At 42.6% G+C, this 24,839-nt stretch overlaps 1 protein-coding gene across 1 annotated transcript in view; it reads left to right on the top strand.

Annotated features, from left to right (window-relative positions):
• The window catches only part of Parm1 (prostate androgen-regulated mucin-like protein 1), a 94,984-nt gene that overhangs the window by 49,170 nt on the left and 20,975 nt on the right, over window positions 1–24,839 (top strand). Inside the window, exon 2 of the mRNA XM_051198260.1 lies at window positions 15,850–16,548. Coding sequence (XP_051054217.1) covers window positions 15,850–16,548 — 699 coding nt within the window. The remainder of the gene's footprint in view (window positions 1–15,849; window positions 16,549–24,839) is intronic.

Raw genomic sequence — 24,839 nt, 5'->3', positions numbered from 1 at the left:
CATGTTTTGGTAGTCCGGCTATCAGAATATCCATTCGAGAGGACCTCTGAAAGTCTATCCCACAATCTGAAAGAATGAGCCAGTCATTTCCCTCTGAGAAGCTACATGATGAATTTCTATGTATTAGCTGGGCTCAAATATTTTCTTCTTTTCTGATAAATCATTGAGAGGAGGAGGGATGGATAGGGAAATATTGATGCATTTCATTCTGCTGCAAAGTATTTCTCTTAAAACTCCATATCTAAAGAAATAGGATCCTCTTCACTGAAGACCTGAAGATGCCAGTGGAAGACACATACCCTAGCTTTGCCTCTTGCAAGCTCTTTAACTTTGGGTTAGAACTTGAGTAAAGAAGAAGGATGATAGCCAAAACAAGAAGAACTTGGGGGATCTGGTTTGGGTATCAGCATAGAATTCTGGAAGGCAGCAGGGAACACAGGCTGTGTACTTAGACCTTGAATCACTTAAAGCCACCTCATATTTATGAGAAACTCTATTGCATGATTATTTATTTCACTGTGAAGATGTGCCTTTGCCAAGGTGCCTTCTGACTGGTTTAATAAAGAGCTGAATGGCTCATAGCTAGGCAGGAAGAGGTTAGGCAGAACTTCTGGAGACAGAGAGGACTCTGGGAAGAAGAAAGTTGAAGTCAACAGTCAGACTTGGAGGGAGCAGGTTGGGCAGTAAAGACATGAGGTAATGCCATGTGGCAGAACACACACTAATATAAATGGGTTAATTTAAGTTATAAAAGCTAGTTGAAAACAAGCCTAAGTTAAGGCCAAGCTTTCATAATTAATAAGTCTCATTATTTGTGAGCTGGCAGTCCCAGTGAGAAAGTTCTACTACAAAACTCTGCCTTAGATTACACATGGATTGGAGTTTCACCTCATAATTCCAATGGTGCAGAGTGAACATGAGAATAAAAAAAGTTAAGTGGTATGGAAAACTGAATGTAGGCAGTTGGATGTGTGTGTGTGTGTGTGTGTGTGTGTGTGTGTGTGTGTGTGTGTGTGTGTGTGCGCTCCCCTAAGCTGTAGTACTTAGGAATTCTAAGCAAGTACTATTCTTTGGGTTGAGCTATGAACAGAGCATTTTATAAGGCTTCCAAAATTTTCCCAACTTAGCTCATGTTGCCAGACTCCATGCTTCCAGACTGATGTGTCTAGTAGCATGTGTCAACAACGGATGCGAAGGAACACTGTGATGGCTCCCAGAGAATTTCATCAGATATGCTGTGCTCCAACAGCAGTGCCAGTGACAGCTCCCCACTGGGGAGGCTACAATTCTCCTTAGCAGAGAGGCCTTGCTTCTAGCACCTGAGAAACAGTTAAGGCAGGGACAGTTGGGGACTGGTTAACAAGTGGAGCATGGGAAGCTCAGTAGGTAAAGTGCAAGTCTATGAGGACCACGAAGAGAAGACCTAAACCCTACATAAAAATGCTGGCTGAAATGGCATGATCTTGTAACTTCAGAGCAGGGAGGTGGAGACCAATGGATATGTGACGCTTATTGGCCAACCAGCCTTGGCTAAGGGGCAAGCTCCAGCTTCCGTGAGTGACCCTGCCTCAAAAACATTAATTTATCTCCTGAGGAACAACGCCTAAGGTTGGCTTCTAGCATGTATCCCCACACATGTGTACACCCATGTGTGTGTGCGTGCGTACACACACACACACACACACACACACACACATACACACAGAGAGCACACAAGATGTTGTTTGTGTGGTTATGCATGCTCAAGAAGTTACTGAAGTTATTTTGAGCAGAAGAAATGCAAACACTAAAGAAGGAGCTGTTATCTTTCTGGACTCATGAGTGTGTTAGGTAATGAAGGCAGAAGAGAGGCTGGGAATTTTAGGCAAATTAAAAGTCTGAACGCTTCTGCCACAGGTAACAAATTAGGATGTAATTAACCACACTAAATGAGAATTTGTCACAGAGTTTCTTCAAACAGCCCATTTCCCTTGTCACTTCAAGAATTTGATGAAAATTCATTACCCACAGCATCGCTTACATAAAGCATGATCTTGCCTATTGATCACAGCTGATTTACTTCTTTATGGGCAATGTTTCTCAGGTGGAATTCACCCTACAATAGTAACAGACAAACTTACACAACACCTTGTCTTCCGTAAGAACACCTTATCTTAATCTGCTTTGTACAGAGTAGCACAGTCTGAGGCATTGATGGAGAGCTGGATTTTTGCTTTCGTTCAGATGCCACAGTGGAGGGGCTAGCATCCTTCAGTTCAGGAAGCTGCAGAGGCCATAGTGGTAGGGCTGGCATCTAAGGGAGGGTACACCCCCCACGGAGGGGTGGGGTGATAGAGCATGTACACGTGCACCCATATGCATGCATGTGCAGTTACATTCTAGAAAGATCATGAAAGGACTAGAACCCAACTCATTTACTCATCCAAAGCCCACTCCCACCATCACTAACCCACTCTTGAGAAAACAGCATCAAAGGTCCCACCTTCCAACACTGTTGTATCAGGGATTAATTTTCTAGCACATGGACTTTGTGTGCATTGAGAGCATATGCACAACTTTCCGCTAAGTCACAACATTGTGCAAGCTGTAAGAATGCAGGTTTTTGTAGCCTTGAGATGACTAGGCTTCCATTCTTTATCCAGGGAGAGAATGATTGCATGGTTCCTGTGTCCCACGGGTGGCCTGCATATCTGTGACAACATGTGGGGACATAGAAAAGATTCCATGGGGGAAAATATGAAACACAAGGGCTCTCTTGGATTCTGGCAACAAGTTGGGTTGTGTTACACATTGTGGTTCAATGCACAACCTCCAATCTGCCCTCAGTCCTAGTTTGGAAAAAACTGATGATTGTCACTAGAGAAATGCATTAGTAAAGATCCCTGGTCAGAAAGCAGGTTAATAGTTCAGGGAACTGAGTCTCATCAAGGCAGCTCTGGCCTTGCAGTCCTCACAGGCAGGATACTCTGAGCTCCAGATGCTGCTTCTGTCCTTCCAGCCTGGAACACACAAGCCAGTGACAAGCCTTGTCTTCGTGGGATGTCTTTCAGGTTCTAAGCACTGCAGCTCAGTGCTCTCTTAGAGTCTACAGCTTAAAAGACAGTTTAAGAGGCAGCAAGAAAACTAACAGGTGACATCACAATGTACTCTGGAGGAAGAGGCAGGAGGATCTCTGTGAGTTCAAGGCTGGCCCGCTCTACATTTTCCAGGCCAGTCCAGGGCTATATAGTGAGACCATGTCTAAAATGACAGATCAATAGAAAGATAGGTAGACAGACAGACAGACAATATACTATATGTTGTAATCCAGCCATACCTAGCCCTTCCCCTTGGGGACCTTGCAAAGAGTGCCCACCCCTGCATGGCAGGCAGTATCCTCGCTCTGTACATAGGTGCAAAGGTCCCTTTAAGAGATAAGCTCTGCCCACTCCCCCTCTCTCTTTCCACCATTTCTCTGAGGAGTCAGACAGATTTCTGTCTGCCTTTCTTTTTGTCCCTTTTCTCTCTTCTCTTTCCCCTTTCTCTCTCCCTTTCCCTACTCCCTTCCCTTCCGCAATAAAACTTCCCACGTAAATTCTGCTAATGGTATATCTGTCCCTCACCCACCATGGGACCCTTCCAAGCTCCCCTTCCCACTGTATTCATAACGCTATATAATAATAAATAATAATATAATATAAATATGATAATGAATAATTAATGGTTTGTCTCAGGCTTTCACTTGTTCCTTTTCTAAATGACTTGACCTGCTTGCTTAACCTAGTCTACAGCATATTTTGACCAAATAGACAGTACATATGAAGAAGAGATGACCATATTAATAGCAAGGGCAAATAGAAACAGTAAACATCTATATAGAGGAAGGAAAAGAGATCTGAATTGTAGCAGTCAGTGGAAAAGCTTCTTGAATGTACAAAACTTTCTCCCTCCCTCCTTCCTTCTTTCTCTCCTTCCCAATACTGCTTTGATACCTGGGTGCCCTGTTAATAGCAGGCACTTCAAATACCATTGCTGAATTAGACAAGCCCAAGGTAATCTGCTAAATGATGCTTAAAATTTGCAATCGATGCTGGGATGGTGACTTTTGATTGATTAAAAAATGACAAGGTCGTTAATGAGGTATACCTTTGCAGGGAATGAGAGAGTGGTTCTAGAGAGGATTTATTGTAGGCAGAAGACCCACCCTGAATGTGGGTAGCACCATCTCATAGGATGGGGGTTCCAGAATGAATAAAAAAGAAAAAGAAAAGAAAAAGGGAAAACTGAAGCAAACAACAGAATGCATCTCTCTGGGCTCTCATTGGCTAAGATGTGTGCAAGAACTGCCACTTGTTCCCACCTGGATGCAGCTGCCTCTAAGCATTGCCTCATTGCCTGCAGTGGCGGGTTACATCCCCCACCTTCTGCCAAACCAAACAGTCGCCCTCACCTGGCTTCTTGCCAGTCATTTGGTCAGTGTGATAACAAATGCACAGAAGTGCCAATCTGGTGAATGTGTTCTAGCTTGCACCTCATGGCATTGATAAAGACAGGCCAGCCAGCCTAAAAATAACTAGGTGTGGGCCCTGGCCTATTTCCTGGCCTGATGGTGTACATATCAAGACTCTGAAAAATGCCTTTAAAGTTTCTGAATGTTATAATAAAGTAAAAGGGTTGCATTTAACTTTTTCTTATCTTCTTTCTTCCTTTCATTCTCTCTCTCTCTCTCTCTCTCTCTCTCTCTCTCTCTCTCTCTCTCTCTGTCTGTCTCTCTGTCTCTCTGTCTGTATAGGGACAGCTTGCATTTCATCAGGCTTCTGCCCAGAGATCGATACCAGGAAACATGGACATACAGCCACTCTATTATTTGTTGAAGAACATGGGACTCCCATCACTTCTAAGGCTCATAGTCCTAAAAGGCATCTCTTGAAAAAAAAATCACTATTGAATCAAAAGAGTGAGGGCATTTGGACCCAGGTTTTAGTCACAGCTGCTGTCAACATAATTATTTAATGTTTATTGAGCGTTTGCTTGGCGCCAAGTACTGTGAAAAGCATTTTTTAATGATCTACTGTTTTCAGTACACCATGAAACTATGACCAACAGCACCTCAGTTATCAAACTGTATATTCTTCTATAACAGGAAGTCTAAGCTATGTATTTTTAATTAACAGGAAGTCTACAGAAATCTCAGGCCTGGCTTGGCAGGTATCATTAAGGAGAAAAACTCTTTAATTCACATATTCAACTCTTAGTAGATTGAGTTTATTCTTCACTTACACAAAATGTATTCCACTGTGCCAGACACCACATCTGCCTTAAAGACAAGCATGAAGCAAAATCACTGTAGCAAAGAGTATTTCCCCTTCTTACATATTCATTTTATAAGGAGGCATAGAATTTTCTATCAATCCTTTAGCCTCTGTTCTATCTATTTTATTGACCAGCGCTGGAGTACATTGATAGCCATTACCATCTCAGGAAGGCAATGGGCAGCTTTATCCTCTTTGAGAAGACAGGCAATAAGGGATTAAGACCAGCTACTGGATTAGCCAAGCAGTATCTACCTTCCCTGAGGCATTAATCCTAACTGTAAACCCTTTGAATGCAAGAGCTGCTGGCACCTCCAGTTTGTAATAAGGTGATGCAATGAATAAAACAATTATACAAAGTCACCCAGGAAAGAGGTGGCTTGGCTTATCATTTGAACCATTTCAGGCAGCTGTATATAATGTAGTTACAAGAGCAGAAGGCATGGAGACAGACTGTTTTCTCCTGTTGAACACAGGTGTGCTGCTCCCTAGCCGAGAGCACACCAATAACCCAGTTGAGTCTCACTGGGAATGAACAAACTCAAACATAAAGGCTAGTCCATAGAACAACTCCATAGGTGTAGAGTTTGAATGCAAGCAAAGTGAGTCTAAACAGCACAAAATGGGATAGGAACTCCCTTGAGAGACTCATGCGATGAGAGGACATGGGAGAAGTCTCCAGAAACTGGGAGGGCCCAAATGCTTTTTGGCTTTGAAAACAGTGACCTAACTACTTCTGATAGCCCCAGCTACTGATGACTGTGTACACCTGACAAGTTGCCTCTGAAGAAAGAGATCCTGTCTTGAAGCAGGACAACGTTATGGGCTTTGCTTACTTCTATTCTGATGTTTCCAGGCCCACAGGGATGAAAAATGGCTTACTTGTGACTTTGGCCCATTGAAGGTGGAAAATATACACTGAGCCATTCCTTATCCAGGCAAGAGACCTTTGCTTTTTATAAACACCCAAACTAAAACATTTTATTGTTTATGATTTATTTTAAAGCCAGCAGAGATCAAAACAGCAAAGTAGCCAAACTAATTAGCCATAGAAGCCATGTGGTAGTGAAAAACACCATTGATCCCAGGACTCAGGAGACAAAGGCACATGGATCTTTCTGAGTTCAAGACCACCTAGGGCTACTAGAGACAAGTCAGTCTAAAAGAGTAACAAAGCTCACATCTTTAATACCAGCACTAGAGAGATATAAAAGGCCAGAGCAGGGTCTTCAGTAGTCAGTCTTAGGCATTCATTTTATAGCCATAGTGAGGACAGGAGGAGTCTGAGGTATAGGTAAGAGCTAATGGCTTGGCTGCTTTACATCTCTAATCTTCAGCTTGAAGCTTGAATCCCAATATCTGTCTCTGAATCTTTTATTTTTCATGTTACAAGGTTTCTTTTTTAATTCCTTAACAGGAGAGGGACAGAGAGCTGTACTTAGCCCATAAGCCTAACAATGTGGCCTATCAGCACAGAACAAAGAGATGTAGGGAGAATCCCAGCCTCCATTCTAGGAAGCCTATCTCTGGTAAAGAGTCTAAAGTGGTGCTTGTTCTCTTTGCTCTTAGAAATGTCTGGAAAAATGTCAGAAAAGTGAGGTATAGCGAAAGAGACCCTGCCCACCAAGGCTGCCTGGGCACTACATTCAAGCCTATTCCTTGATCCCAGGCACTCCTTCAGACCATCCAAATCCCATTGACCTAGGGGTCAGTATAGGGGTGCCCTAGGAGTGGGCCACAGAGCCCTGGAGGAGGCACAGGCTGGCCACAGGGACATCTTCATTTCTAACACTGGAACATTTTAAGTCAACATTTTCTGTGTAGAAATGTGACACTACCTAATGTGCAGTGGATGATAACCACATTCAACCTGGAATGATCCAAGAGAAGGTACCCTACCTTCTATGTCCATGTTTCTTCTTCCCCAAATCCGCTGAAGAGCATCACTATGATTCCTTTAGCATTTGAAGCATCCATCAATCACCTGATGGTATCCTTTCTCATTAATGCCTCCTGGGACAGAGTACTTCAGGCTTTCATGAGTTTTGGTGGGGTCTTGACTGAAAAGGTTACATGTTTAAAAAAAAAAGAAAATTGGAAAAATAGGAATATTTTCCCAAGATGTACATCATTCTTTCTAAATGCTGTTTTCCCATCTTCATATTAGCATGCATAGCAAGGATAAAGAGCTGATGATGTGGGTAATGCAGTCTGTGTGGATGGTGAAGTTGAGTCATACAACATGTCTGCAGACTCTGACTTAGTGTTGATGTAGCAGGTGCTCTCTGCCCACTTTTTGGACCAAATGGTGTCTCATTTCCTTAAGCAATACACTAAAGGCAATATGGCTTTTCTAGTAAAAACAAGTGTCTTCTAAAACAAAGTTTGATAGTTTAGGGGCACACACATTCTGTCTAGACATATGACAGTTTTAAAATACCTTATGGTTAGACCACACTCCAATTAGCAATGAATTTTCAGATGCTACATGAAATTTCTAGAACATTGGGTGCCATAAGCATTCCCAACCAAAGATAGCATGGGTAACAATTGTGAGTTAGTTTTACTCACCCCAAAGAATATAAAGACCCAACTTAGATATTGAAGGAAAACTCAGTCTCTCCCCAACCCCTAGGATCTCTTGATAATCATTCTATTTAATGTAGTGATATTGAGACGAGCTTGTTATTAAGCCAAGTCATAAGATAGATAGTATTTCAAGAGCTGATAGCTCTGACCTATATCATTATGAAGAATGAATCTCAGACTCAAGATGTATGTAGCTCACTTGCTAAACTGTTTACCTAACATATGCAAGGACACGGCTCAATCCCTAGACTACACTAAACCATAAAACTGGGCATGGTGGCTCATGCCTGGAATCCCCACACTCAGGAGGTAGAGGCAGGAAAATGAGATATTCAAGGTCATCCTCAGCTTTATAGTGAATGTAAGGCCAGCCTAGGCTATAAGAGAACTTCTCAAAAGAAAAAAGGCTTTACTCTCCAAAAATAAGTCAGTAGAAATAACAGACATTTTTGTAAAGCCCATCTGAAATTTCACGTTAACTTCCATTTTTATGGAACTTATAAACAAGCGAGAGAGGTAGGGAGGCACATTTCTATCATGACCCAGCTTTTAAATCAGAAAGCACGTCTGTCTTCAAAGGATAGAAAATCCCTGTTTTTCTCAATCTTTACTGAGCCTGTTCTCTATACCAGGCACTGACACATCAAGGATGAGGTTCAGTCCTGTCAGCTCTGTGGGAGGAGGCCTAGAGGAAATTATTGATAGTAGAGTGTGCACTACAGTTCGAGCCCATATGAAGCCTGAGCAAATGTGTTTTGTAGTTGGAGTATATTTTACAGAAGAGGTCGGGCTCCCTTTCTTAGAACTGGGGTCGCAGACTAGAATCAGGGAGGGTGGAGTCAGACTAGGAAGACCAAGAGCCAAGGAAGGGAGGCAGATAGGTGGGACATTTAAGAAACTCATGGTGGTTCTGTGCCCAAGAGTCCAGGATCTATCCTAAAGACACAGTAGAGACTGTGGGAGCATTGAAGTTAAGAGGGGCTCATATAATTTTGTACCATTTTTTAAGAGCATTCTAATGTCCCACACGAGACAGTATTATCTAAGGAGAGAAGAGGAAATTTTTCAAACCTGGGGTCCACAGTTCACAAATACCCCTGCATTTTCCAATCATAGAGCAGCTAAAAGGCCAGACATGGACAAGGTGGTGTTGGTTCAAGTTTCAGCTTAGAAAACTTGGTTTCCTTTTCTGAACCTGGATCTGGTCATTTGTGAAACCTGAGACAGAAGATGTCAGCCCTGTGAAGGCTATGGAAAGTCACAGGGTATAGAAAGTGCTCAACCTAGGCCCGGTACACAATACTCACACATTCCCTCAATGTGAATGTGTGAGTGTGTGTGTGTGTGTGTGTGTGTGAGAGAGAGAGAGAGAGAGAGAGAGAGAGAGAGAGAGAGAGAGAGGTGTATATGCAAGTGTTCAGAGAGAATGTGTGAATATGTGAGTGTGTACATATGAGTGTGTGTTAGTGTGTTGTTTGTGAGTGTGTGAATGAGTGAGATAGTATGTGTGTGTGTGTGTATGAATGTGTGTAGTATGTGTATGCAAGTGAGTGTGTGTGTGTCTGAGTATATCTGAGAGCATGGTGTGTGTGTGTGTGTGTGTGTGTGTGTGTGTGTGTGTGTGTGTGAGTCTGTGTGTGTACATGCCACTGGCTCCTCAGAGGCTGAGCTTGTCTGTGTAGAGTGACTGCCAGCACCTAATACACAACTCTTCTGCAGCCCAGGCCTCTGGCAGGAGATCACAGCCAGCACTTCAAACTAACTTGGTAATAGCAGAAGAGGGCTGACTACATTTTTATTAAGTTTCACCAAATTTGCCAAAGTTTTGTCATATCTTTTCTCAGGTACCTGACAAGCTGAAGGTAAGGAAGGACAAGGAGAAAACAAGGAATGGGCAGTCATGGAACCAAGCTGCATGAAACTCCAGCACTGGCTGTGTGTTTAGGGACAGGGACAGAGGCTAGGGTGGTGAAGCTTGAATGTATCAGGAGGCTCAGATCCTCTAGTCTACAGTGCCTCATAACCCCTTCCACCAGTGGGACAATATGCCTGAGTGTCACATCCATCAGCCCCAAGCCCCTCTTCCTCATGTGGTAGGAAGCCAGGATCCAGCTAAATACCCAATCTTTCAAACATCAAAGAGCAGTAAACAGGGACACTGATATCCCATCAGGACAATTACACAGGGAGACAAGGACACTGTTATTCCACTCAGGACAATGCACATGGAGACAAGTAATTGTCTCTCAAATGAAGAATCTGCTTTTTTATGACTTCCACCTGTCACATGGAAGCTTGAGCCTGACCAAGCCAGGATCAGCCGCTGCTTATAAATACTCATGGAGTAACTTAAGATTAAGTTGACCTTGTGCTCTTTAACCACACATCTGGTCTAAGATCTGCTCTCCCTGAAGTCAGTCCATTTGACACATGTGGACCTGATACTGCCCAGGTAGTGCATGCCATGTCTAGTAATGTCACTCTGTCTTTAAGTAATGCTGGCACATCTCTAAGAGAGAGGCAACTGGGTTTAATGTCTTAACCCTAGTAGCTTCTATTTTCCCAAGGAAATACTAAAACCCTGTTGGTTTTCCAGAATAAAGTGGCTCTGCTGTGGAGGAAAATTGGATGGAGCAGGTTTTTCCAAACTTCTCTGATGTCTCCTGGGGTCTCTGTAATGGTAGCTGGTAGAGTTAGGTCTTCTAGCCATGTTGAGGCTGTGGTACCTGGAGGGGTCAGACATCAGGTACTCAATGTCTTCGGGGACATTGCCCAGTTCTTGTTCTTGAATTTGAAAGATGGATCACATGACTTTTCCTGCCTGCATCCGTTCCCTTGTTTGCAAATGACAGGCTACATTCACTCTTGAGCCCTGACTATTTTTCTTCAAATGTTCAGAAGTGTGCACTGCTACCTGTTCCGCTCCTTCAGTTTGGTGTGCCTATGAAAAAATAAGTCAACCATATGAAAAAGTAAAAACAAGATGCCATAAAGGCTCTGAATAGTGAAACTTTAGCTCCTAGATGAGATGATGCTCAGAGATGGGCCTTTGGAAGCTAATTAAGGTTGGTCGTGGTCATGAGAGAATGGGGTCCTACTAATGGGATTTGTGTCCTAGTAAAAGACATCATAGCATTCAGGATGATGAGACAGAAGAAGCATCCCACAAGTTCAAGATTGGCCTGGGTGACATAATGAATTCTAGGCCTTCTTGGGCTACAAATTAGATCTAATCTCAAAAAAAGAAAAAAAGATATAGGAGAAAGAGAAATGCTAGCTATCCCTACTCTATTCTCCACCCAAATTCCTAGAGGAGGGTCTTGTGAGAACATCTAGTTTATGGCCATCTATAAGCCAGTAAAAGTATCCTTACAAGAACTGAATTGCCTAGCACAGTGATACTGGATTTGCACCTTCTATAACTGAGGTACTTAGTTTTAAGCACCCAGTCTGTGGTATTTAGCTATAGCCACCACCACCCAGAAAACAAATGCAGGTGGCATTCTCTAAGATCATCATGGCATGTTCATCTGGAATGTCTTTATGCTAGAAGAAGATCTGCCTTTAGGCAAGCAAGGCAATGGGATACAGACAATACAGCAAAGCTGAGATTCTTTATGCAAGTGATGGCAACCAACATTGTCATGCAGTTTTGTGCATTGTCACTTGGTTGTGAGTAGAAATTGCCTGGACTGGACCATAAAGTGCTTTAAATAAGTACACAGAAGGTAGACATAAGAAGTAAATGGCCACCTCTAGACCTCTTTGGAAGCAGGCAGGATGGGAGCAGAAAATGTATTAGTAAGAATTGCACAAGGAAGTGGAAGTGTCCAGCAATACACCAGTGTGTGGAGCAGGCATTTTTAGACCTCTAACAATATAACAGAATAGCTTTGGGCTCTGCTGGATATAACAATACAAGTGTCACCCTGAACAACACACACATCTTAGGTGGCAACATGTATATGCTTATCCTTTTAGAAACATCTCAAATATCATCTTTTTCTGTGACTTTTCTAAATGTTGATTGAAAATGACATTTGTATATTTTTACATCCTGAAGCACAGAATTATTTATTGGCCTTTCTTTGAGGCTTCAAATGAAACTTGGTTCTACGTATATAAAGCACTTACCACATCATGTTACAGAGAGTTGGGTGTGGTTTCTGAACTCTGAAGGCAAAACTGGGAACAGAGTAACTACTCAGCAAACATTGGAAAGAATGAGGGAGTGAATGATGAATGAATGAGGTGAATGATAAATGGAAAAATGAATGACAAATGAATTAATGAATTGAAGATGAATGAATGAATCTGTGCTCTTTTAATGAGTCCTCACATACCTCAGACTTCTAGAGACTCCTTGACTCTACTTCCTGATGCTCCATCTGCCTGCATAAGAAGCTCTGAAATGTGTTTAAGCCATGTTTCCACCGGCAGAGTCATGAGTCAGTCATGGAGCTACCATGATACAGAGGCAGTAAGCTTCAGAGCAGCATACAATATTCCATACTTTACTAATATCCATCCCACTGTTGTTTTGTCACATTTTAAAGATTCCTCAACTACTGAAAGACACCATAACAGCCTGGACTACTTGCTGTATAGCCTAGGCTTGGAGGGCTGTCCTCATGTTTCCTAAGGAATTAATCGTCTCATCATCCATATCCATAACCAACTCCTTAAAAGATTATTTCCTTGCCAGTCGCTGAATATGGGGCTTCATACATACAAGACAAGTGCTCCTAACATTCAGTGTAGCCTCTGACAAATGCTTTTTAAAATAAAATTAAACCAGTCATTTTTAAGGACATCCAAATGTTAATGTAGGCTCTGTAGTACATATTCCGTTAGTCCCCTCTCTGTCTATCACCTAGCCTGATGCCTGGAATACCTCCCCTCTAGTCTTTTCCCCTTTCTTTGCTGATATGTGGCCTATGCTATATTCTTACTAAACACTGTTTAGGCCTGCCCTTACCATTGTGAATCCTCAAGAGGAGAATCTTCAAGGCCTCATGGTTAGATACTTGAGGACCTAACATGAGGCATAGGCATACATTATGGTAGAGAGACGGAGTGAAGCTACTAAGTAATACCAGACAGGCAGGTGTCCCAACAAAGCTGTGGTAGACACAGATAAGCCAAATGACATGTAGAATAGATGACATAATGTTGAGAGTAATCAGGAAAAAATGTTTTTATTTTATCTTTTTTTAATGTTTTGCCTGCATGTACATGCTTGTCTGTCTATGCACCACATGTATGCAGTACCTGTGGAGCCCAGAATACAGTATCAGATCCCTTTCAAACCGAACTTACAGGGACTTGTGAGCTGCCATTTATGTGCCCAGAATCAAACCTGGGTCCTCTGGAAGAACAGTCCCTCAGGAAGGAAGGTTTTAAGCATTTGGTTTTCTCTTCCTTCTTTGCTGTCTGCCTTCTAAAAGTACTTACTTAATATTAACTGTGCCCTGAACACTGTCCTTATAAAAACAACAATGAATAAAGTCATGTCTTTGTGCCCTTACTAAGCTTACATTTTGGTACAAATGAAAATATGTAACTCCATAAAGAGTTACAAGCATGCAAAATGAGCTTAAAAAGTAGCTCAGTTGCTCAAAAAGTTAAACAGGACTACCCTGACCCAGCAATCTCACTCTTGGACCTGAAAGCAAGGAGACAGCACATATCTATGCACTAGTGTCCATGGCAATAGCCTTCTTAAGGGTCAAAAGACATGAGCAGCCCAAATGTCTATGCATGATGAGCTGATAAATGCAAGGTGGGATAGGTAGAAGTAGATAATAACAATAATAATAATGATGAATAGAGAGAAGATAATTGAGATGAGAGATGGATGATAAATCATGATGATGATTATAGATAATAATAATAAATAGATAGAAGATAATTGAGATAATGGATGATAGATCATGATAGATAGATAGATAGATAGATAGATAGATAGATAGATAGATAGATAGAAAGAAAGAAAGAAATAGGGAATTTCAAAGCATACTACTGCATGGGTAAGATTTGAAGACTTTAGAATAAGTGAAGTAAGTGTATATTAAAAGGACCAATCTTATATTATTCAATTTTCATGAGTTCCCTAGATGATCAGTTTCACACAGAGTATGGATGAGCTGTAAATAGTGAGGAAGGAGGAGCTGCTTAATGAGAATATGAGCCTGACAAAATGAAAAGGTTGTAGAGATGGATGGTGACAATGTTAATAAACCTAATGCCACTGAGATGCACATGAAGAGTGTTAAGATGGTAAACAGTAGCTATGATTTTTACCACAATAGTCTTTCTTACTCTTAAAAAAAGAATGACAAGAAGCTTGAGTGGGGATGATTTTTAATTAGAATCATCTGAGGTGATTTGGAGTAAAAGTTAATCACAATGAGAAAAACATAAGATGACACAGGATGTTTCTGATTTTGCTCTAAACACAACAGAATGCTTTTGAAGTGTTTTGATCAGTTGAAAAATGAAGCCAGATGTGGTAGCACACACTTTTAATCTCAGTGCTCAAGAGGCAGAGGTGGGTAGATCTCTGGGATTCCAGGTCAGCCAGGGCTGCATAGCGAAACCTTGTCTCAAACAAAAAGAAAAGAAAAAAAACACCTTAAAAGATTTTAAGATTAATTGAAAAGATTTTCTTGGCTGTGTATGAAAAACACACAGAGCATTTTCTGGCAGAAATCCAGAAGCCAAGAGGTTACGAGACTCCTGCCATCACCTGAATAGTTAACCCAGGGATGTTGAGATAACAATGATAAGTGAGGTTTGTCAGGTTATAGTTCAAGAGAGTGACTGATTTGGGTATGAGGGCAAAGGACAGCATCTCTAGTTTTGCCTGAGAACTTTGCAGATGGAAGTTCCCTATGCTGAGGTGGAAATGACCAGAGACAGAGCTGCTTGGTGGATGATGAATGGTATAAAGAGGCAATCAAGAGATCGTTACACAGAGAGTGAGACATTAGCCCAGTGTCTGTCAGATACCAGCACTAACTCCAAAAAGTCTTTGGTTAAACTTAATTAATGAATGATAAAAGTGAATGATGCAATAGAGGCTAGGAGCGAGGGAAAAGTGAATGACTCAATGGAGGCTAGAAGCAAGGGAAAATGGATAAGGGAAGAATTAATTCTAAACTTTACAAAACGTGACTTGGTAAAATCATGATTGTAAAAACACCAGTCTAGAATTCCAATAATACTCTCAAACCACAAATGAGGGCTTTATTCTGAAACTCATCTTCCTTCCATAGGAATGTGCTTATAAAGCCACCAAGCCCTGCCTCATGGTACATAAACACAGAAGGGACATAGGGAGGAGTCAGGTTTTTCATGGCCCTTCTGGCTTTGAGATAGGAGCAAGGCCACTGAGGCCCCTCTGAAACTTCACCCCACTGCTGCCAGTCACCAGACCCCAATTTCACTGTCCACTTACACACACACACACACACACACACACACACACACACACACACACAGGCCCTTGGCATTCCCAGTGTGCAGATGTTATGCAATGACACTCAGTCATGCAAGCAAATGCCAGAGTTTCAACAGAGGACCTCACTCTCTAAGGACAGTGGTTTAAGCCAGCAGGAGACAAGATTATTTCTTTCCACCTGATGCTGGTCTTGAGTTGTCTGATCCACTAATTGTTCTTATGGAGCTTCAGGACAGTATCTACTGGGAGTCACAAATCAAGGGCAAGGATTAGTGAGAAGAGCAGATGTTAAAAGTCACTGTCACAATTCAGTATCACCTACACAGTGAGGGGGAAATACCTGAAATTATACTATAAAGCAGCGGTGCAGCCGACCACCTGTTTTGTGCATGCGTGTGTGTGTGTGTGTGTGTGTGTGTGTGCATACACGCACACACACATGTGCATGTAATATATTTATATATGGCTTTCATGTGACTGTGTTTGTCCTGATTCTTTCTTTCGTAGGACTGAGGGTACAGGGTGCACCAACATCAGTCCCCTTGCCTGTTTCTCTTATGACAAAAATCACCCCACCTACAGTCACCTGGACTACCTCTGCTCAAAACACTGCTATGGCCGCCACCCCTGGGGCCAATGACACTCACAATGCCTCAGTCCTCACCACGACTCCTGCATCTGTGACATCTCAGCTCCCCAAGAACATTTCCACTGTCCCCAAAGAAGAGGCTGTCACCAGCCCGGCTTTGAAGCAGAATAGCAGCAACACAGTCTCTTCACCTACCAGCTTCTCCTCAACGAGCAGCAACGTCCCCTTGACATCCACACCCAAGGAACACAGCCTTGGCAGTCCTGAAACAAGTGTGCCAGCCACTTCCTCACAGCAACCCATGCTCATTTCTTCTCGGGCACCAACCTTGACGTCTACATCCCAGGCAACTTCCCCACCCGAGTCTCTGTCTGAATCCAGTACCTCTAATCACAGCTCTACTGTGATTAGCATCCAGCCCACAGGAGCTCCAATGGCACCCACCTCCCCAACTGAGGGGCACAGCTCTAGTCACATGCCCACTTCCCATGTCACAGCAGAGCCAGCACCCAAGGAGAAATCACCCCAAGATGCTGAGCATGGCAAAGTGGTCTGTGAGTCTGAGACCACCACTCCCTTCCTGATCATGCAAGAAGTGGAGAATGCCTTAAGTTCAGGTGAGTCCCTCTTGAGATCAGATTGATGTTTTTTGGTTATGCTAAGGTTAAGCACCCTCCCATGGCAGGCAGGTGGAGTGCACAATACCCAAGGGTAATTATAAGACTCAGTGATTTTTAACAAGAGTGCAAGTTTACTCTTTGACATTCTTTGTAGTCAGTTGTCATCTGTCTGATGTGTCTTCTCAGACTGTCACAGGGATTGTACATAAGTGAGACCATGGAGTAAAAAGAAGTTGGTCAAGCTTCCTTAGGTCTTACTTCCAACAACTTCCCAGCCCCCTCTCAAAATGGAGGAGACCCCTGCCCAAAGCAGGATCTTTTTATCCCTTTGGGTATCACAAAGCCAAAGAGAAAATCCAAAGCTGAGCACCAGGGGTCCATATCTGTTTATGGCAGAGAACGGAGAACTGGGAGTCTAAGCTCAGAAGTCAGTGGTTTGCCTTGTTTGAGGTGGGTTTTCAAAAGTAATATGGGAAGAATCTTTTCCCCTTCTACGTTATGTCACAAATACAGATTCCAGTTACAAATGAAGTTCGAGGTTGTCAAGCCATCACTCTGAAAGAACCTTAGATCCAACTAGTTTTGGCTAGCCCAGATGAAGGGGATGCTCTGGCGTTCAACGATAAGATTAAGAGCAATTAAATATTCATTTAGGACCCTGGGTGACAGTTACAGCTCTGAGTTATGACGTGGGCCACACTCTTTCCCTATGCCCTTCTTTTTCCTCATCTTTAGTGTTCTGCCACACACTGTCCTGTGGCGATCAGATGGCAAACACTGCTTAAGAGAGCTGGCACAGAGTAACTCAAGAAACTAAAGTTTGTCTCAGAGTTCTAATAAAATGTTGACCTTAGAAGCTTACCCCTGTAGGGTAGAGGTGGAGAAGGCTTGGTCATCGACACTTCTATTCCTCATGGAAAAGAGCATGGGTTTTACAAAACACTGCATTCATTTTTATTCTCTCAAAGCCCCTGTAAAGTTAGTGTCATGTTAGCCTTATTTTGCCACCTTGGAAATTATGGCAGACAGATATTCAGGGTCTTTTCTAAAACCACACATACTAGACACCAATGTGAAACTATAAACTTCTGGACTTAAGGCAGAAAAAGCTCCTATAAAAACAATTGTCCATGTGGCAAACACCCAGAAAGGTGAGGATGGCTGAAATGCAAAGTGGAAATGGACCCAAAGCCTTTTCCTGGGTGACCATGGGTTGCATTGCGAACAGAACATTACAGTCAGATCATGTTTGACAAGCTGTCAGTGCTGAGAATAGACATCTTTTGGTGAAAACAAGCAAATGTCGGGAATGGAAATAGTGTTAAAGAGTTGCAGGAAAAGAGAAAGCTAAAATTAATGAAGGAAGAGCCGATAGGATAGGCTAACTAGGCAAGCAATCCCAGAAAACAGAGCAGTAGACACTGTAGAAACTGTAATTTTCAAAGGATAAAAACTTTTTATTGTTTTTCAAATCTTATTTCAAGAGGCTGGGGGCATACCAGGGAGGGGAACAAGAATGAAGAACATTCCAATTGGGAAGACGGAGTCCACTGCAGAGGCCTGGCTGAGGTACAGGAGGCACAGTCAGGGCTAGGCCTGAGACAGGAGAGAACTGAAACCGGCGGTCGGGATTACACCTATGGAAAGATCACCTCCATGACAGCAGAGCCTTGGTTCAAGGGAAATACTCTGCCCTCCTCTTCTACCCGCCTTCTGACACCCAGTCAGACACCAAGTGAAGCCAGTAGTGTGGCAGAGAGCCTGGTGGAGAAGGGTAGAGGGCAAGCCTGCAGAGGGGCAGAAGCAACCTATTTGTAACCAGCTGACACCTTGTTAACAACGCCATAGCAGCATTCATCATGTCCTTACATATGTGCCCCTGTTGCTATCTCGCCCTGACTTCCTGTCTGTTTGGAGGAGGTGCCTAAAGCAGAGTAGCTTGTGTAAAATCCATCTCTCATTCAGGGGCCATCCAAATACAAGCCTGTGGGCATGGTCCCATTCACCTTTTCCTTCCTGGTTTGGGCTCTGAGCGCCATTGTCTGTGTGTCTGTTTCCTTTTGCTTCTCCCTCCAGAATTCCATAGATGGACAACTCGATACACTAGAATACAAAGTCTAAACTTGGTGAAAAAATAGCTCTCCAGAATCTGATACATCTACTACTTTCTAAAATTCCCTACTTCCTTTACTGGAACCTTCAGGAAAGTTCTGGTATTTTGGCTTGATCTTTAGCTCACATATCTTCTTTTCTTCAACCCAGCAGGGCCAAAGGTTCAACATTAGTGGTACAGCTGGGTCATGGTCCTTTGTAGGTCAAGAGAATCTGCATACACAGGAATTCTGCATGAAGAGAAGTCTGAATGGATGGGGAAGAGAAAATAGTAGCATGGGATGGTGATTACCAAGTTCAGACCAAGGTGGCTTCATAGAACATGGAGAATTTGTCCTTAAGATCTCCTTTAATACAAAAATACTTAAAGTGCATCTGTCAGGACCCATTGTCTGTCCTTTGAGATTCAAGCAAAGAGAAAGAATCCAAGTAACTCCTAATTCCACTTCTAGCTTCTAGCCCAAGAATGAACCAAGGCAGGTGGGATGAGCATGGGAGCTGTGAGATTCAGTCTGCATTGCATAGTGAGGAGACTATTCCCTGGAGGGGTAATGTGCCTTGCTCAAGGTTATACCTCTCTCAGGAACAGAGCTGGGCCCAAAGTGATCTGGCTCCAGGCCAAGCCAGCACTGCTGCACACACCTCATCAGCCCTTAGCTCCCCTGAGTTTCTGTTTCCAGACAGCTGGGCAGGGATGCTCTTCAGCAGAGATTTGTTGCTGCAGTGGTAAGACCACACTTGGTATGATACTTGGTCTTATTCTGGGTGAGTTTACATAGTATATTTATTTATATTAATCCATCTGGTCAACAGATACTTAGACCTAGACCACTGATGATTAATTCAGAAACAAAGCAAATGTTATATGAGTTCAAATCAACCAGAGAAAGCATGATACTCCATGCTCAAGGGAGCAGGAAGCTGCAGGAAATGAAAAGCATCTGAGAAAATGGGTCTGGAAGAATTGTGCCGACATGAGGGTCCAGAAGTACTAGGTGATGCTGAGGAGAGCCAATTGCAGTTGAAGGGCTGCCTGCTCTCAGCCAGGAAACCAACACCTTCCCTAAACAGAGACAGTCTATAACTGAAATCATACTCACTGGGTTTCAAAGACCCATGCAGAAAAGAACAGAAAGTCAACCATTTTATATTGTTTGCAGACTGAGATGGTAATATTTTAGATACATTGAGTTAAATAAGAATAATATTTTAAATGAACAAGCAGCAGCTTCAAGCATATCTCATGGTGCTGTGGCTCTAATGGTCTAATTGCTTCCCATTTGAACCAGGATGAAGCGCCAGGGTTTAAGGTCATGCCAGCAAAGATCAGCATGCCCTGCACCCATACAGACTTTCTACTCTCCAATCGTCCCACCCTCAAACTCCCTGGCAACTTTCTGTTAGCTGGACTTGGAGAACCTCCTACCTCAGGTCCTTTGCACTCACTGTTCCCCTGCCTGAAATGTCCACCCGCTGCCTCTTTTTAATGGATCAGCACTGTTCCTTGTCCGGACTGCCATCCCTTTAGCAAACCTCTGCTCTACCAAGTGGAATGGTAACTGCCATCAATGTGGATCCCTTTACCATGCTTCACTTGTCTTGCTATTCCTTGCCATCTCTGGCAGCATCTTCTCTACTAGGAGACTCCCTGCTTTCTGCTGCTAGGCTAACGGAAAGGACCCTGATCACAAAACATAAAGGGGAGGTTATGTCTCCAGCCCTCTGATGAGGCAGATCCTCAGCAGCGGTCAGTGGATCAATGAAAGTGTCCATCAGCCAGGAGGGAAGCTGCTGCATTTATCAGAGACCCATTTTTATCAATAAGATGGACTACGGAGAACAAATGCAGGATGTGACTATTGGAAGGTTTAGCTAACCTGTACACTTAGCTATTGCACAGTGTCCCCAAACAATGGCTTTGACTTTCTTTTTTACTGTTATTTACTACTTTATTAACTTTTTGATGTTGCAACTATTGCCATCTTTACTATCATATTTGCCATAATGAAGGATGCCCACAATCTTCAACAAGCATTTACTAAGCTAAGTATCCAGCTCTATACTAAGGACACATGTAGCTATGAACAATAGTCACTTCTCTGGAAATTTACAATGTAGCATGTCTATGGCCCAGAAAGTAATACAGAGTTTCATGCTGCCTGGAAAGGCACATTACCAATAAAGGAGAAAGGGGCTTCGGGAGGGGTTCCAGAGGCCCTAGATTATAAGATAAGGTTGTTGGCTATACTTGGTATGCACTGGTAGTCACTGAGGGGAAGCATAGTCTAAGAATTATACTTAAACAGTATCCACCAGCAGGAAAAATGTGCTTGGTAAACTGTAAGCAGCTGAGGACCAAAAAGATATACCAGTTCATACATGGTTTCTGGTTGCTCATCATCAATTGTAGAGAGGTCGTGTTATTTAACTGCTCTCCCGTTAGGGCTTTTCACTCGAAGCTGAATTCAGGAGAGGCCATCTTGTGCTTGTTGTACTATGACAATGGTTTATTGCACTGACCTAATGTCTACAAAATGAGATCCTTGTCTGTGAGCACCTTGCTTGGAGATTGGGCCATTCCTCAACACAGGCTCCCCTCACTCAGTCTTTGGAATACACCAATGGGGCCAGATCAGCTGCTTCTGTTCTAAAGGTGAAAACTATGTGTGCAGAGATTGACTTACTCAAGCCTCACGTGAGTGACAGGGCCAGGGTTCAAACTCCATCCTCCAGACAGGTCTTAAGCTTGGCCAGGCTTCCTGCCACTGAATGCATCCTGTATGACATAATGGAAACACAGAGTCATGAGAGCTAACAGTTGCCAGCACATTGAATAGGCTACATGGGACACTGTCTGATCTCACCATCTGGGTTACCAGTGGACTTGAATAGTAGTACTACATGGGACACTGTCTAATCTCACCTCCTGGGTCACCATGGGAGGAGAAGCAGGTGGTGTTGGCAACCATCGAAAGTCAGCTGAATAGCAGGCAAGTGTTTTTATTTGCAGCTTTTGTCCAACTAGTAAGGGAAAAAAAGGGAGCAACTGGTGTTAAATTTGGATCATATTGGTATTAAGCCAGAGTTTCTAGTGTGTAAATACTATGATGGTTGTCATTCCCTGGGCAAAGTCAGTGCAATGCACAGCTCAGGACACACCAAGTGTGGGAGGGAGGGGCTGATACGCAGAGCAAGTCACACTCCCATTGTGGCCCAGCGACATGCATGCACACACTTCACAGTTGTACTCATTCTGCTTGTTACAGTGTAAAATCCACTGGTGTTTGCTGGGAATGGGATGCATTTTCCATTACAATGAGAAGGGCAGGGCTGTGAAAATTGGTAGCATTCTCTGAACTGAAACTGATGGTTTGAAGTCTAGCTTTTCTTCGGCAGGAGCTGTGCTAATGAACACGCTTAAAGGGCAGTACTGCAAACACATCTGGGCATCTCTGTCTACAGCCCAATTTTCTGTGTAGTAGACATCCATACATTTGAGATGAATGTAGACTTGAAAAAAGAATTAACTTATGGGAAAGATAAAAGAATCACTCAAAAATATACCTAGGAAAGGTTTAGGAGTGGGAAAAATGTGTACCATAAAAGGTTAATGATCATATTTCAAAAACATTAAGAGTCAGATGAAGGAGAAGAGCATATGAAAGGGGTGTTAGCTTTCTTTAGCATATTTTTAGAATGCTCAGGATGTATCAGAAAGCAATACACCTGAAGAGTAAGTTTTCCAGCATTCTATTTACAAATATATCATACATGGTCAGACCTGCATCTACCTCTTCATTGGATGGCACTGCCCATCTTTCTATTCTCTTCCTCCCACTTCCTATGCCTTCTCCACTGCCAAACATTATTTTTAATTAGTTATTTACTTATTCTTATAGCCATGAGTGTTTTGTCTTCACATAAGTCTACCATGTGTGTGCAATACCCACAAAGGCTAACTAGAAGAGAAAACTTGATCTTCTTGATCTGGAGTTACAGACAGTTGTGAGCTTCCATCTTGATGCTGGGAACAGAACCCAGGTCCTTTGGAAGAGCAGCCAGAGATCTTAACCACTGAGCTATCTATCTCTCCAGCCCCACCAAATATTACGAACATTCAACTATTAGTAGCTCCTATCATCATCACGTCTCCTCACATTCATTCTCAAGTCAGGGCTCTCAAAACTCCACAGCAGAAGCCTCCAAGGCAGCATCTCTACTGCCCCATCTTTCTGACCTTGCTAATTCACTACATAGCAGCCAGAGTGGGGATTAAACACAAATCAGACAGAACTCGTATCTCCATCTTCCATCAGTATCTCAGCCTTCAACACAAAGCTCCCAAGGTTGCACCTTATGTGGCCTTTACCTGCTACCCTTGTGGCATCCAAATATCTGCTGATCACTCTTAGCATCTCCGTTACCTGCTGCATCTCAGGCTCATGAGTCTGCTGGGCTTCCTCATGACAGAGCCATCATCTACACAATGCTTCTTTCTGGAACCTTCTCCAGCACCTCACTCCAATTCAGTCCGGGAATTTCAGCTCAACATCACTTGTTACAGCTGTTTCCTATGTTAATTCCAATCCAATGCTTACCTTTCAGTTATCATTTACCACAGCTCAGTTGTATCCCTTCTCCACAGTAGGATGACATACTTAGCTGTGTGGCTCTTGGCTGATTGCCATCACTGCCTCTCAAGATACATGGGGATAGGGTGAAACTGTCCGTTTTGACACAAAAAATATATTCCCAACACTTAACTGTGCCTAGCTCAGGGTAGGTGTTCAATAAATACTCAGTCAATGAATAGGTTGTTTGGTTTTATGTAGAAACTGACACATTTTCTTAAGTGAGTTTTGAATTGAAAGTGAAAAAAATTGAACACCTTCACCTGTGTATACAAAGATACCTCTGGAGTCTCTCAAGACCACAGACCATCTCAAGGGCCCTTTGCTGCCATGATGGGTATCTATCCTCTCCCACCCCTAACGTACCTCTTTTTTGCCTGATGCCCACTTTGGGCCTTACGGTGAGCGTTGGCTGCTATGAATGTTTTTATGAACTACATTCGCACTTCCTTCTTGTGGGCTGGATTCTTTTTGCTAACCTTCAAATCTTGCTAGTTCCCAATGCACTCTGACTGACTATCAGATGCTATTTCAGTTAAAACACAATCATTTGTTTCTCCTTTGACTTACCTTCACTACTTAAACCTTAATCTGATTTTGAAGTATTTCTAAGATACCCTTTAAAAAATATATGTCAAGGTAATAAAACCAGCTATTTAACATTTATATTGTCATCCAGTAACAAGACAACCATTACATATTTTAATTGTCCCAACACCATCTTTTATTATATTTGGAGAATTTCTGTCTCCATGGAGCAATTTTTCTTTTCTATTCAGATTTTACTTTCATTAGTGATAGGTGAAAGGTGGTTTTGAAAATGTTACACTGAAAAAGTGAAAGTTAGCATATAAACCCAAATAGTGCTATTAAGAAACCTGCAGTCTGCTGGTTTGGTCCAACCTCTTCTCTATTCTGGATGTTTAGGCTGTTTTAACTCAGGAGAGCATGCCATTTTAGCTACAGAGGAGCTGTCCAGGAAATGGAGTGCAGGTCATCATCTATCCATCAACTTTGTCAGAAAAAAACAAATCTAAAAATCTTATTCCAGGGGATTGAGTTGGGACTATTGTGTAAGCAAATCTTATAAGTGATGCTGAATTGATATTGTCCTTAATATGCCTGCTCCCTCAATCCCAGGAAAAATAATGTTGGTTATAACAGATGACAGTTTTGCAGTATCTTACATTCATGGCTAGATAAATGGTCTTCAAGAAGTAGACCACTGGCTTAAAGACAAAGATGAGTTTTATGCTAAAATGAAAAAGAATTTCACTAAGTTGGTGGAAGTTAGCCATCAGACACTCTTAGCATGTTTCCCTTTGGAGACAGTGTGGAGTAACTTCAAAGGTGGCCTGCAGCAAGTCAAGGTGATGGTACAAAGTCTACCATGAAACCTCCTGGCTCAGATCTCTCCAGTGCCTTTTGCTATCCAAGAGACCCTAGGTAAGTTGGTCTATCCACGGGACATCACCTTCAAGATGAGGCCACACAGAACTGTACCTATTCTGTAAAATTCTAATTAAGACTGAGACAACTGCACAA

This window comes from Phodopus roborovskii, unplaced genomic scaffold, assembly GCF_943737965.1.
Source record: "Phodopus roborovskii unplaced genomic scaffold, PHOROB, whole genome shotgun sequence".
NCBI lineage: Eukaryota > Metazoa > Chordata > Mammalia > Rodentia > Cricetidae > Phodopus > Phodopus roborovskii.
Note: the sequence above shows the minus strand (reverse complement) of the source record. Positions and strands in the feature narration are given on the sequence as shown.